The sequence below is a fragment of the Eubalaena glacialis genome, chromosome 5, assembly GCF_028564815.1.
Source record: "Eubalaena glacialis isolate mEubGla1 chromosome 5, mEubGla1.1.hap2.+ XY, whole genome shotgun sequence".
Taxonomy (NCBI): Eukaryota; Metazoa; Chordata; class Mammalia; order Artiodactyla; family Balaenidae; genus Eubalaena; species Eubalaena glacialis.
Genome location: NC_083720.1, coordinates 89,133,751 through 89,149,923, shown reverse-complemented (window position 1 = coordinate 89,149,923; position 16,173 = coordinate 89,133,751). Strand labels below are relative to the sequence as shown.

At 33.9% G+C, this 16,173-nt stretch overlaps 1 protein-coding gene across 4 annotated transcripts in view; it reads right to left on the bottom strand.

Moving 5' to 3' along the window:
- The window catches only part of YTHDC1 (YTH N6-methyladenosine RNA binding protein C1), a 34,591-nt gene that overhangs the window by 11,880 nt on the left and 6,538 nt on the right, over positions 1 to 16,173 (bottom strand). For 2 of the 4 annotated variants that reach the window (XM_061192348.1, XM_061192349.1), the window contains exons 2-9: positions 12,457 to 12,558; positions 11,763 to 12,091; positions 11,211 to 11,643; positions 6,754 to 6,843; positions 6,234 to 6,287; positions 5,570 to 5,664; positions 3,951 to 4,059; positions 3,752 to 3,869 (exon numbers count right to left, since the gene is read on the bottom strand). In XM_061192348.1, the coding sequence (XP_061048331.1) occupies positions 3,752 to 3,869; positions 3,951 to 4,059; positions 5,570 to 5,664; positions 6,234 to 6,287; positions 6,754 to 6,843; positions 11,211 to 11,643; positions 11,763 to 12,091; positions 12,457 to 12,558 (1,330 nt within the window). The remainder of the gene's footprint in view (positions 1 to 3,751; positions 3,870 to 3,950; positions 4,060 to 5,569; positions 5,665 to 6,233; positions 6,288 to 6,753; positions 6,844 to 11,210; positions 11,644 to 11,762; positions 12,092 to 12,456; positions 12,559 to 16,173) is intronic. The other 2 variants (XM_061192350.1, XM_061192351.1) reach the window with 1 other exon arrangement.

The following is a 16,173-nucleotide window of genomic DNA, read 5'->3' as shown; positions in this document are numbered from 1 at the left end:
TGGAATACCCTAGGTCCAAAAAAAAGGCGTATGTTGGTTGAGCTGTTTGAGTCACTGAGGGTTAAAATTCTTTGGTGGCACTGGTTCTAACTAGATTCTAGAGACCTCTGCCCACTGTTTCGACAAAGTAGTTAATCCCAGACTGAAAAGCACAGAGATCTATGAGGCCTTAGGAAAAACAGGGCTTAGATTAAGACTAAGAGAAATTGCACATCTGTGGTCATCACAATTATAGAGCAGGCATCCTAAAAATCAGCTTTTGAGCAGACATGTAATGAAAAAGCCTACAGATGATTATCTTTACTGTGAGTACCCTAGGTAACATGGCAGTGATTCTCTGACTTAAGGAGCTTAGAAAATGGGGCATATTTAACAAAAGAACATGAAACTGTACAGAGGCTCTTATGTGCTGGATAGCTTTTTTGGTCATTAAAACTAAAAGGAATAATATCGAGAAACCATGAAAGAAAAGAGAAATGGGTTACCTGGAATGGACATGAAAGGGGTGAGGTTAAAATACAATATAGTCAGTAGATTTAATTCTGGTTGAATGACATTTTATAGATTTTAGCCTTATTTTGATCTAACTCCCAGCGGCAACTTAAGTCACTTTTTAATGCCTCCTTTCCTATCTGCTACCATGCACCATCTAGTTTTAAACTCCAGTGTGCCTACAGGTTTGAGGTGCATGTAAGGATTCTGCATTTTAATAATCAGATACTACTGATGCAGGTGATCCAGGGACCACACCTCAAAAAACTTAAGGCTAGTTATTAAATCCAAAAGGTGCTTAAATAAAACTCTAATAACTATCATATCTGAAAAGAAAATATATTAATAGCAGTTACTATTACTGATAGCAAAGCCTTCAGGGTTTATATTTATTAAAGTTTAATCCTTTTAACACTGAAGGTCAAATGTAATTCTCATTTCACACAGAAAATTTAGAGTTCAAATGACTTACTCAAAGAAATGTCAATGTAATAAGAACACGTGCCCCCTCAGATCTCTTAAGTATTTTAATATTACTCCTTAACGCACTTATGAGTATTTAAAAAAAAGTTAAATTTGTTTTTAATTAAGAATATTCTTTCCAGGTAAACCTAAAACTTACTTAAAAGTAATAAAAAACATTACTACCCAAAATTTTACACAAAATCTTAGCAGAATGGACCATTTGGGTTTGTACCTCTTCTAATGCTAGCTATAAATATTTTAAATGAGTTAGTAAAAGAGCCAGAAAGTCAATGAAGAAGAAAACGAAGACGATAATCTGTGAATAAATTAAACTCATCTTCTAAAATTAAGAAACAAATTTCCTTATCAATAATCTGAAAATGAAGGTTCATAAAACAAGTAACATTCAAAATAAAATTTGCTACCACCAATCTAAAACTGGGTAATTATTTTTCTCCTAAGAAAGCATCACCTCCAAATATTTTCCAGTGACACCAATAATGTTTCTAGTCATAAAACCATAGACTTAACAAACCTCTCCTTTGGCCTTTACAGTTATCCATCCAAAAAAATAAGTAAAAATGTCTATCTCTGCTAAGAAATAATTGACACCTTGTCTTCCCTATAAACTGCCACCAGATTTTTAAATTTTATAATTTTGATTATGATTTAACTTTAGAAATTAAGAACTATAAATCTATATTTAAAAACCCTGGGTACAATGGAGTATGGGAATATCATCTATAGTCTCACCACCCTAACAATGCATTCCAACATTATAATTATGTATCCTTTCATTTGTTGTATCTTTCCATGTTATTACATGGACAATTATTTTTGTGTATTACATTTAAGTGACAAACCATAATCTACTTAACCAATTTCCTATATGAGAGAATTTAGATTGCTTCTAATTTTTCCCTATAGAAAGTAATGACGGGGGGCTTCCCTAGTGGCGCAGTGGTTGAGAGTCCGCCTGCCAATGCAGGGGACATGGGTTTGAGTCCTGGTCTGGGAAGATCCCACATGCCGTGGAGAAACTGAGCCCATGCGCCACAACTACTAAGCCTGTGCTCTAGAGCCTGCAAGCCACAACTACTGAGCCCGCGTGCCACAACTACTGAAGCCCACATGCCTAGAGCCCATGCTCCGCAACAAGAGAAGCCACCGCAATGAGGAGCCAGTGCACCGCAACGAAGAGTAGCCCCCGCTCGCCGCAACTAGAGAAGAGCCCGCGCGCAGCAACGAAGACCCAACGCAGCCAAAAATAAAAATAAATAAATTTATAAAAAAAAAAAAAGTAATGACGGGATGAATAATGGTGATATATTTATATGCGCATATAGCTTTTTGCTACTCTATTAAACATCAACCTAATACACTATCTCTGCTGTATCACTGCCCATTTTCATAGTTCCTCACTGTCCCACAGCAAAGGTTTATTAACTCCTTAGGCTGGCCCACATTACTACCCATCTTTGACTTTTGTTCTTCTCTTTACTGACTGCTTTATTAAAAAGGTGGTTCCCTATCCCATCTACACACCTCACTCACACCCCCCACCCCATAGTTTCTGATTCCATGTCTCTTCTTTGTGCTAGTTTGCCTTCCTGAATATGAACAGCATTTTTCTTTCTTATCCAATTCCTCTATCCTCATCAAAAATCCACCTAAGCCGACTTAATGATACAAAAAAATCCATATGGTCCCTTTCAGGTAATTCTTATTTAGCTAAAATTAATTTTACAGGTAGTAGATTTGTGCATGCCATATAAAGTTCACTTAAATAATTAGCTTTTCATATTGTTGAAATAGCTTTCTAAGCCCAAGATGGAGCCACTCCTGCCCAAGGTGCTAAGCCAGCAAACTGAAACTTAGATAACTTTCATGTCCCTGTAAATGCTCCACTTGACCAGAAATGCAATATACTGTCAGTCAATCCCCAAACGCCAAGCCAACTCTGGGCTTCCTCATCCCAAACAAGGTTCTGTGTGGCCCCAACCAATCAGATATTTTCTTATTTGTCTCTTTCTTATTCTTTACTACTTATCCTATAAAAGCTTTCTGCCTTCTGCCCCATTTTGCAGTTCTCGACAAGACTATCCATTTGCTGAAGTGTTAAGTCTCTCTGTATCATCTAAATTGACTTCTTTAATCATTTTTTTAAAACAATGTACAATCGTTCAGTAAGGACAAAAAAAGTGGTAAATAACTCAGATTTCAAAGTAAGTCTACTTTTCTAACAAACATTTAAATCTTAACTACTGCAGTTTCAAAAGGTCACAATGCCAACTAACATGATTTGCTAACTTCCTTAAAAAACACTACTTGTTCACAACTAAATTAGTCACCTCCAAAATGTTATATTAGCCAAGTCAAAGGGTAACTATTTTCCCACTCCACAGTAATAAAATGGCATGTTAAATCACTAAACATAAACATGTGCTAAATAACATAAGCAACTGTCTGATTTGTAAATTTACTGCCGTAATACTAATGCAGAGAACAAATGAAATACATAAAACTCTTGACTAAATGAATCTTTGCCCTATGCATTCTATATTAGAATATAAAGGTGGTGAACAATACAATCTAAGCATATTAATGTTTTTACTTTTAACATTATTAAATAAACTCTATAGATCCCAATCAGCCTAGGAATGACACCAAAAAAAGGGGGACAATAATTAGAATAATAAATTAAATAACTGTGGAGTTTTAACATTATTCTCAACTGGTAGCCCATTCAAAACAAGAGCAACTTTAATTATCTACACTGAAGTGTGTAATTTACCTGCAAATCCAGTCAATTTTAAAGACACCTCCCAGCATTTTAGCATTCATTCCTGCTGGAAGTACCCAATGTATAGGAGATCCTCCATGGTGTGATTCTGAAGAAAGTCTTGCAAATCCTAGGGGAATAAATCACAACATAATATATAGATGCAAATATAATTAATGTTTTTACATATCCAAATTATTTTTACTCTTACCCTGAAATTTTCCACTCTCTCTCACAGAAAATATTAAGATAACACTCCTTGCAGATCTGAATGCAGCATTTAATTTCTTCTCGTTTACTGGCAGTGTAGACCATACACCCTATATAAATGATGTAAAGATCAAAGATTGAAATTAATGTAAATCTTTTATGTTTCCAATTACATTTACAGAAGACCAAGGTTACCAGTAAGCTATAATGAATAAATGTCCTATGTATTCGTAGGACACGAATGTCGTATGTCAAAATAATGGAATAATCTATTAAAAACTTGGGAAAAATACGGAGAAAATTACCAACCTTAACAAAATCATTAAAACTACTAAACACATGGGGACGGGGGCAATCAAATCATATGGGCTAGAATTTTAGATAATAAAAACAATCACCTACAATTTAAAATCAGAACCATTTACTGTGGTAAAAACATTTTGCTTGAAGGTGAATCACAATGTGTACATTTTTTCTTTAAAAACTGTGCCTAACCAAATAATTAAAAATGATCATGTTAGTAAATCCATAAGTGAAGAATTTCTGTCAAGTTTCTAGCATTTCTCTCTTCTTTCTATTTAAGTTCAAATTTTCACGTATCAATAGTTTGACTGAAGAGACCTGTGTTTTATGTAGAGCTGGAACATAGTTATTATTTCCAAAGCATTTTAATCAATTCTTTGATCATGAAAGATTAAGAGGCAGGAATGGTAATGTAAACCAGAACCTCTAATTCAGTTTAATCTGCTGATACATACTAGACCTCATTCTCACTAGGTGCTTAACTACTTCTGCCTAAATCCACTCCAGCTAAAGAACAGAATAAACTTCCACTATTTAGTGTACTATTCCTTCCACCTGTAAAATTTAGTGGGTAACCCTCAACTTAAGTTAGAAATATAGGATTATTAATATTGACAGAAATACAGTTTAAAAAATGCTTAACTTTAGTTTTAACTTTCTCAAAGTCAGTAGAAACTGTCTTAAAACAAAAATACAAAAATATTAGAATAGTTGGTATAAAAAGTAGATGCATTTTTGTAACAAAAACATTTTTAAAAAAATTAACCTTACGACATCCTACAGCAACTGGGCATATCCCTTTTGTAAAGCCCAGGGTGGGGCTTTAAACTAAAACTAACTCTTCCCTTTTCTTCTAAATCCAAGTGATCTTACTTCTAAAAGTAAAAGAAACTCTCTGTAAAAGAATGATTTCTTTTCAAGAAAATCTCAAGGTGTAAAACAAGCGGCAATATAAAACAAAACTGGTTAACTAAAAAAACTTTATAAAATGTATTGGTATAATAAACTAGCAATTGAGTATAGAAACACAAAAATCCAAAGAAACACGTCTTTTGCAGTACAATGTATAATTACATATTCTTCAGATACTGAATATTTTTACTTCTAAACTCATCTTCAAAAGATTTAAAAGAAAACTCAAATTACTACTAGGTTGCCTAATCAGTCAAAAAAGCAGACCCTACATGGCAACTGGACTATGGATCTTTAAAGCTTTAATGAAAATTACAGTATGTCATGTACTCAAGTGATACTCAAGTCCACCTTCACATTTAAATTTTCAAGATTAGGATATTTCAACAGAATTAATGCTAATACCTTAGCTTTGGCAAGGGACACATTCTCATGGTTGTTACTCTTTATGAGAAAAAATCTCGCATCCTGTAGGACATATTTGAGTTTACTGGTTTGATCTGAAAAAAAGAAATCCAAATTGATTAAACAGAGGCCATTATCACACAGAGGGATATAAGTTGTACTAACTGAAATTTGCCCTCCAAAACCCAGCTAAACTTTTAAAATTCATAATCACCCATTCAACCTAGAAAGCTAAGCCACAACACATAATAAAGCAAAGCTAAGAAAGACACCAGCATTTTGCAAGAAGGCAAACCTAATATAGTAATGTTCTAATATATCAGATCCATATTTTTAAAGTGTGAAAATGGCTATAAATTTTATAGATCTTTATCACATTAATCATTTAAAATTTGCTAATAGACCATTATGCTACTAAAATATATATACCATCCACTCCGTCCAAAAACTGTTAAGATGCCCTAAAATGTTTGCTACTGTTCTAAAAGATACCCAGTAAGAAGTGAACACGGAGCTCTGTGTAAGACTAAATTATTTTTTTCCCTTAATGTAATATATCAGAACATTACTACATTAAAACCAACTATTAATGGACAACCAATAAGGCAAAATAATGACTTTTAAGGAAGCATGCAATGAAAACAATTTCAAATTTAAATGATACCTTTTCGGACAGCACGAACGGAAGATGATAATTTCTCATGCTTCTTTTCTGAACCTGTATTTAGCCAAAGTACATTTGTTCAGATTGAGCTTTAATAGAGATAAGACAAAATTTCTACAGTCTTGTCACATAAAGTTCTCATTCAAGACAAATTATTCTTCCTGGCGCACCCACACACACAAAAAAAATACTTCTCAATGTGTACGAGTGTTTTGCTTTTTGGGTTGTTTGGATGTTTTTAAAAATATTTGAACAGTTTCTCACTCAGAAAACTAGTCACTGAATCATCATCTTCCAAGAAAAAAAAAAAGTGAAATTCCACTTAAGCAGTAACAGAACAGGATTAAAATAATAAGAAAAAGCTTAGTTTCCTCTAGATTTATTACACTGAACATGCCAGAAATCAATACTAATGAATATTAACAAGTTCACGCTAAACTACAGCCTCCACACACTTTTTACAGCAGATTACATTAGAATCAGTCAGATATGATCACAAATAAAAGCAAAATGAGAATACCTGCATATGACTCTGATGCAGAGCTTCCACTTCTATCAAAAACAATAGGAGATATGCCTCTAGCTCTCTTCCTTTCCTTCTTTTTCTCATCTAAAAAAGAATTCAGACAAGATTTTTAAAAACATTACAATATAGGTACAGTTAATCAAATAAGAATGTATCATCATGCGTCTGGATTTTGCATAATCCTTAAGTATTATTCATTATTAATCCTTCCTGACCCCCTCAATTTCTGAAGATGTTCCAATTCAGACACTGTTCAAAAACTAAGGACATTTTGTTATTTCTCCCACCAATTTTAATCAAATAAAAATACACAGCTATAATTAAGAACTACTTATCCTATATATAAAAGGTCTTAAAGTTTTAAAAGGGAAAAAAATTCTGCAAAGCAAACACAACTTTTCTTTCAATTAAATTTACAGTGTTCCCTTCTATGAACCAAGTACCACTGTCTGTTTTAAGTCCTCTTTTTAAAAAGTATACTATCATTCGTCATCACAATTCCAACTCTGATTCTTAGATGTCTGGTGAACCCCAGAACCCAAAGCCTTTCAACTGTTTTTTGTTTTTTTTTTTTAAATTACACTATAGTAAATTAGTGACTCCCTTCTGGTTGCCATTGCTTGCTTTTGTATCTTCAATTCCATTCTTCCTGACCACTTCCTTCCTGAACAACTGCTTATTTTCAAATTCAATTTAAAATTTAACTCTAAAATCTCAGCAATAGTCTATGTATTTCTATTAAAAAGCTGGGACTCTTCACAGTAGACAGAAGAGATTTGCATTACCTATAAGAACCATTTCAGGCTTAATTTGGAAGCATATAAATGAGGGCCTAACATGGAATTAGACTCTCCTGTCTCTGTTGGTATTTTAATTACACCACTATAAGCACCTTTACTTTTCAGCTAGAAGAAGGAATATGATGGGAGAAAATGCATATACTTATTTTTATAAAAGTTAACAGAATGTTGAAAAATAATAATCAATGATCTTTCATACAAACTCCTATTTTAAAAGCTTTAAATAAATTATTTCCCTTAATCCTCATAACAAACTCATGAGATACATAATACCCATTATTCTCATTTACAGAAAAGGAAACCTCAACTTAGTGGTGTGGTTAGGCAACTTGGCTAGGGTCCCACAGTTCCTGAGTGGCAGAACCTAGTTTCTAACTTGAAAGTACAAGCCATGAGCAAGAGAATAGAAAAGATATTTTACTTCTATTCTTGAAAGGGGATTCTAGGTTTAAACTAGATTAAAGATGGAAAACTCCAAGGACAAAAGTTCCTTTTCTTTTAATTTAAGCACTTTTCCCTTTGTAATTTACTACTAATTCCTTCTCCAAATAGATGTTAACAAGAAGCTTGTAAATGATGCTGATTTTGCTAACTTAAGGCAAAAAGGAAAGGCAAAGCAGTACATACTGGCACAACTACAAAGTCAGGCCCATTTAAAGCTAGCAACTTGGGAACATAATGAAATTTATATAACTAGCTATAGAGAAAAGCATTTATTTACAGGTTTGTTGGCTTTGAATGATACCTGACCTTTAAGTTTTAAAATCCTCTCCCTCAAGGTAAACTATAAGACTTCAAGAGAATAGACTGAAGCCTTTTAGTACAAAATGACTGAGAATCTCACCCAAACAGATAAGAAACAGGAGTTTTTGTCATATCCCAAATCTCTTTCTCATCTATGTCTGTTTTGTTCACTGACTACACATTCTTATATAGTGTTTGGCACACAGAAGGAACTGAATTCATTGAATCAATGAGTATGACATGTACATGAAAGAGATTAGAAAAATAAAACTGTTAAAAAAAATTTTTTTTTAATTTCTTTCAAAAATTCTAGCATGTTTCTTTTATTCTTTTCCTCTTTGAACAGTCAGGGATCCAAGCATTATAAATTATCACAAAGATAATACATCTCTTGCTGCTGTTTAAAAATAATACTTCATGGTTCTAAGTACTAAAAGAATCTCTAACCAAGATGATGCAGGGACTTCCCTGGTGGCGGAGTAGTTAATAATCCTCCTGCCAATTCAGGGGACACGGGTTCGAGCCCTGGTCAGGGAAGATCCCACATGCCACAGAGCAACTAAGCCCATTCGCCACAACCACTGAGCCTGCGCGCCACAACTACTGAGCCCACTCGCCTAGAGCTCGTGCCCCACAAAAGGAGAAGCCACCACAACGAGAAGCCCGTGCACCGCAATGAAGAGCAGTCCTTGCTCGCAGCAACTAGAGAAAGCCCGCGCGCAGCAATGAAGACCCAACACAGCCAAAAATAAATAAATAAATTTATTTAAAAAAAAAAAAAAAAGATGCAGGAAATAGAAGCAGAAGTAAGATCTCACCCAACAATTTTTATGTAACGTTAAATATAGCATTACCATGAAAAATCTCCAAGGATTTTTTATCTTTTTTGTATAAATAACTTTCATTGCTCTTAAGTTTATGATCTCCTCTCCCGACTATTATTCTCAGGTCAAAAAAACAATTGAAAGTCATCTAACAAATAAACCTTTAACAACCACCAAGTGTGTCACTTTTATAAGGAAATTACTGAAATTTTGAGGAAAAATAAGGTAAAATAAACTGGAATCTAGAAAATTCATGACACAAAAATTAAACTGTGATCCCTTGTATTTAAAAATCTTTAAAAACATTTTTTACCTCTGGTGGAGTTCCAGATCCACCCCATTTTTCTCTCACACATTATTATAAAGAGAAACCACTCCAAAATAAAAATAATAATGTCCTGCATGCTAAATACAGTCTTTAAAACATGTTCCACATAAGAGCTCTTCCAAAGAAAAGCCACAAATTTTCCTTTAATATGGAAAGAGTTCCAGGCAGGTATCTCTTTTATAACAGTAAGTCTCTTAACAGTTTTAATATCCAAGTTTTATAAAACTATTGGCTACCATTCAATCTGAAATGTCTAATCCACAAAAAACATAAAGTATGAATAAGTATCTTGCTAAGTATCAGCATCTAGGAGCTTATTAAAAATACACATTATTTCAGGCCCTACGTATTTATGTAAGTCTCCCTCGTTTGACTTAAACAGGATAAACATTCAAGTCTAAGAAATATCATTCTTAACATGGACACCAAAAAGAAGATTCCTATAATAAAATGTTCCCTACTTTTACAGGTTTCACACATTCTCCACAATAAATGAACATTCATTCATACTGCCAATGCAATTTTTGTTCTCTATCCATTATCATAAATTATAAAACATATCCCATCAGTTTGCAAAAAGTATGATGGGATAGTAGAATTAAAGATTCCACAAGTTTTTTTTTTAATATCAAACCCAACTACTCATCTATTCAGTTTAACTCTTTAGCCCCCTTCAAAACCTGTCTAAACTCCCAAACCTAGAACTCTAGTGAGCAAAAGGCTAGAAGCACTTCAGCTGCCAATTAGAAAATACCTGGTCATTTGCTCTAATCATTTACACTATATCAAAAATATGATTTACTAACAATGTACTACACTAAAATGATAAAATTCTATAATAATGACATTTAACTATCACATATATCAAAAGAATAGAATTTTTCTTGCATTCCAATATTTAGTACATTTGGTCTATGTAGGAGATCTGGCTGCATCTTTACATAAGACAGCCATGAGACTATAATCATCAGAGTGACCAGCGGTCTCCAAGTACCCTGGCCTCTCGTTGCTCTACCCTTTGAATTTCCCCCCAAAAGAGGGCTCCCTCAGCCTAATAACTGCAACTATCTACCATTCTCATATTCAAGTCTCATGGGTCAGATAAAGTGGCAGAGCATGTAGTATTGAAGGAATGACCCAAGATGTCTCTTACCCAGTCTCTCCACAATAATTTTATACTCTTATTTTCCATCTGGTACCTTTACACCCAGCCCTCTGGAGACCCTGTCCCAGTCAGTCAACCCACAGATACAAAAATGAAAGAAAAATTTGTGCTCCCAAGAGAAAAAGAAAGTTATTTTGGTTTCTGTTGCCACATGATGGAAATCTAGAGGCATTTAACATGAAAATATTGTAATACCTAGCAGACAAGTTCCATATGAATATACTTCAAGTTCATCAGTGTTTAAATAAGCTGTTGTTGACTAGTATGGAAATCTAAGAATTTGTAACATTTTAAAATCTCAAATACATTTCCTTATACAGAAACAATCAGACTAGTGTATTTATAATACAATCAATTTGTAGCTGGGAAATGCCTTTACTAAGATATGTAAATCTTACTCAAATGCATTTATAATACTCAAAAGCACACACTATTAAAAAAAAAAAAATCACAGGACAGTCTTACTAACATCCCCCCCCATTGCCTCAAAAATTTTATAATTCAATTTAAACATGTTCAAGAAAAAAACCAATCAGGTCAATTAAAAAAAAAAAAAAAAAAGACAAACCTTTACATATAAAAATTAGTACCTGATGCATCTGTTCCTGAACCAGATCTGACAGACCCATCCGTGAAGGAAACAGATTCAGAATCAGAGTCGCTAGCCTCACTTCGGGTGTCATAATCATTTCCCTCTTCCTTCTGGTCTCTCTCATCCTGTTCATATTCTTCTTCTTCTTCCTCCTCCTCTTCCTCCTCCTCCTCCTCTTCCTCTTCTTCTTCCTCCTCTTCCTCCTCTCCATCGTCATCCACCTCTTCATCTTCCTCTGCATCTTCTTCTACTTCTTCATCTTCCTCCACATCTTCCACCCCTTCCTCCTCATTCTCAGTGTTGTTGCCTTGCTCATCAGAAGAACCACTGCTGCCAGTCTCATGGTCAGAGCCATATTCTTCAGAGTTCACTTCCTCCTTAGAAGACTGGCTGGATCTGCTTGCACGTCTATCCACTTCAAGCCCAATTCTCTGATGTTTAAAGAAAAAGGGAATCAGCAGTCATATAACAGACAAGGTCAGAGTGAATAAATAGTTCTAGCCTCAAAAAGAATTGCTTTCTGTATTATATCTGCAATAATATTTACTACCTCAGAACCATCTGGTGTAGGGGATTTGACCCTCCTTTCAGGATCCCTTTTCCGCAGACATGTTTTTTCAGGTTGACTCTTATAAGGTTCTCTGGAGGCACTACTTGACAAACGAATCTTCCGATCAGCTTCTAGACGTTTGTTTCTTTCAGATCTTTGATATTCCTCATTTTTATACTCTGTGACTGACTTTCCTTTTGTACTAACCATTCTTTTGTTATTGCTAACTGATGAGCTCAGTGGCTTAGAAATCAATTGTCTTGAATGAACAGAAGGCTTTTGTCGCTTTGTGTCTGTAGATTCCATTCGGTCACTTTTTCTTTTTGAACCTTAAAAATACAAGGAAAAAAAATATATAAGAATTTGGGTATTAGACTTATTTCACCAAAGTTTAACAGGTAAATATATCAGGAAAAAAGCCTCATTTCTTTAAAATGTCTTCTGAAATACCTTTACTCCAAAGTTAATCATAAAGAAAACACAGCTTTCACATACTGGAATAAATTCATCTGAGACATTTCACACGTTTGGAAAAAATATATTACTCTCATTCATATGGAATTGGGTACCACTGCTTCTTATGATTGTGCTTTTGGTGGTAAGTGCCTCAAGGAACAAGTACAAAAGCAAAGACTCTTTCTTAAGAAACTGATCTCTATTTTGCTATTTTAACAAAAATAGAAATCTTACATACCTTTTTTCTCATTTTTATCTTGTTCACTCTCTGGATTATAAAGTTCATCATCCTGTTCTGGTACTTCAGTCAAAATATCATCTAGAACATTAAGTTCTCCATCTGGAAGCAAAAGATTAAAAAGTAACAGGGAAAAATCATTAACATTAAGCATTTATTTTTGAGTACTTACTGTGTTGAGGCTACAGAAGTATGAGAACATAACCTTCAAGGAGCTTTTATTTCAGGATCAAGACACAAGAATAATTCCTATAAAACGATATAAAGTAAAGAATATGATGCAGAGCTCTGGTCTACAAAACCAGGAGTATATATCCCATAGGATATGAAAGGATATACTGGGGTACAAAAAGAAAAACTGAGACCTTCTGTATTTGTAGCTCATCCTTTAATGTCTAATTTTTGTAACTGCTTTAAAATGTGCACAATAATAAAAATACATATGTATAATTTTTAAATAAACATACATTTATCAAAGATTGTGTACTCCGGGCAGAATATTTATTACCATTTTACAGTCGAGAAATCTGGCAGACTCCAGCTTAACCAAGTAATCAAGGTTAACATCACCAGCAGTGAGTCAAATCAACAACATGGACCCCCTGGAATGATGCACTATGAATAGAAAAATTCTGTGATATTCCTATGCAAAACTTAAACCTATACATGAGTAAACAAACATCAAACCAACCCAAATTTAGAGGCATCCAAAAATGTCACAGTTCATTCATGAAATACCAACACTAAGGAAATAGTTCAGATTAAAGGAGACTAAAAGATACAATAACTGACACAGCACATGATCTGAGACAACTGAAAAACTAGTGAAATCTAAACAAGGTCTGTAGATTACAAGTATCAATGTCAATTTCCTGATTTTGATAGTACTACAGTTAAGTAAAAGAGAATTCTACTTCTTAGGAAATACATACTTAACTATTTAGGGGCAAAGAAGCATCATGTCTGCAACTGACAAAAGAGGGAGAAAGAATGAATTAGAAAGACAAATGTGGTAAAAATGTTAACATTTGTGGAATGTGGCTGAAAAGCAAAAGAATTCTTTGTACTATCCTTACAGCTATCCTGTTTGTCTGAAATAATGTCCAAGTAAGTTAAAAGAAGAAAATTACTGACGGGGTACACAATCAAAAACATTTGAGGCTGCTGGCATGGACTATAAAAGTATAACTTGTTCAGACAAGGAAACTATTGACTGTAATTGATACAGTCAATGATCGTGAAAATTTAGAACTCAGTTGTATCACCCCATCACCTTCCCTACCCCCAACTCTGTCCAACTGGACAAAATAAGTCTTCGAAATACATGCAACTATGTATTTACTACTATAAACTGATTTTTTTTTTTTTCAAATACGGCACTAAAGCTAATGGTAAATGTTTTGAACACTGAATATCCTGGCATCAAAAAATATCTTTCCAAATTTAAGGTGCCGTAAAGAGAGGTATAAAATCATAAAAACTGATGAGATAGGACAATTGTATCACGGCTCCAGCCAAAAAGCAAAGCCCACTAAAAGTATAGCAAGGATTATTAACCTGAGGTCTATGAACAGGTTAGATGGAGTTCAAATATCCCCCAAGAGGGAAAGAAATCAGTGACTCAAGAAAACTAAAACAGATAATGTAGGCATAATAAGAAGGAAAGCAAGGTTACACAGGATATGGAAAAGGTGACAATGCATCTTCCTCTGTGCTTGGAGTCACTGCTGCTACTTAATAACAATGACACATACACACTACTATATATAAAATAGATAACTAATAAGGACCTACTGTATAGCACAGGGAACTCTACTCAACACTCTGTAATGGCCTATATGGGAAAAGAATCTAAAAAAGAGTGGATACATGTATTTGTATAACAGATTCACTTTGCTGTACACCTGAAACTAACACAACATTGTAAATCAATTATACCCCAATAAAAATTAAAAAAAAAAAACACTGAAAATGCTTGGAATAGCATCGTAACTGATTTCTTTGAGTGGTAAGAATGCTTTTCTGTACTTTACCATTTTTCTAAAATGAATATATACTATACAGACTGTTATCATTTTTGTTTACTTATTTTTTTAAATGGTACTGAAAATCAAGATTTGCCAACCAAAAAGGCTTCTCTCATCCTCTGGGTTCATGTTTTCACTGAGGAAATTCCCTCAAGACCTGAATGGTGGCAAACACAATTTTTGGACGCTATATTGTAAATAAAAAATAAAAACATACAATTTGATTTTTAAAAACCCAAGTTTTTCAGATATTCAATGATTCTTAGGTCAAAGCTCTCTAGTCAGTAAAAAATGGGTCCAACAGATCTTGAAAAATAAGATATCTGCAGAAGCAAAAGAAAAAAGAATAGAACTATGACAGCAAAATAGGCAATTAAGTAAATACAGTGCTACACAAATCTTTTCATGAAATCACTAGTTCTTGATTAGAAATATCCACTTCAAAAGCCTGAACATTCACATGAACTTTTATACATGCTAAATCTAGACATGCTAAACACAGAATGAAATAACTGTGCAGGTTAATTAAATAAATTTAAATTTCAGACATGCTTAAATCATGGTTTCCCTATATAAAGGGTATTACTGTCTTAAAAAGCTTTTAACAAATAATTTTATTAGTCAAACTCAAAGATTGGTTGCAGTTTTAGAAAGCATCCACAAAATTTTAAAATATTAATCAATGCTTTTCTAACATTTTATCACTTTCACACATATCATACATGACACACACAAGGTATGTTTTAGATCCAATACTCTGCAGATAATGAAATAGAAGCTCGGAAATTCAAGTTGAGCAAATTCACTAGTCTAGAGTTCAGGCTTTCTAAATGTACGGTTAAATTAAATGGGGGACATTAAAAGCATCTTTTTTTTTTTAAACATCTTTATTGAGGCATAATTGCTTTACATTTTGTGTTAGTTGCTACTGTATAAGAAAGCGAATAAGCTATATATATACATATATCCCCATATCCCCTCCCTCTTGCGTCTCCCTCCCACCCTCCCTATCCCACCCTTCTAGGTGGTCACAAAGCACCTAGCTGATCTCCCAGTGCTATGCGGCTGCTTCCCACTAGCTATTTTACATTTGGTAGTGTATATATGTCAATGCCACTCTCTCACTTTGTCTCAGCTTACCCCTTTCCCCTCCCCGTATCCTCAAGTCCATTCTCTATGTCTGTGTCTTTATTCCTGTTTTGCCCCTAGGTTCATCAGAACCCTTTTTTTTCTTTAGAGTCCATATATATATGTGTTAGCACACAGTATTTGTTTTTCTCTTTCTGACTTACTTCACTCTGTATGACAGACTCTAGGTCCATCCACCTCACTACAAATAACTCAATTTCATTTCTTTTTATGGCTGAGTAATATTCTATTGTATATACGTGCCACATCTTCTTTATCCATTTATCTGTCGATGGACACTTAGGTTGCTTCCATGTCCTGGCTATTATACAATAAGCATCTTTAAACAAAGTATAAGAAAACAAAACTACAAAGTATCACTGAAAGGTCATGTGCACTAGATTAATTCCAAATTAGTGCACCAGAAAGCTCCATATTACCAACATTACAGCACCTTAAATTTACTTTAAGATCAACCATAACATCCTCACTTGACGATCTACAAATTTTTATCCATATTATAGTCTATGATATCAAAAACCTAACTGTGGTTTTATCACAA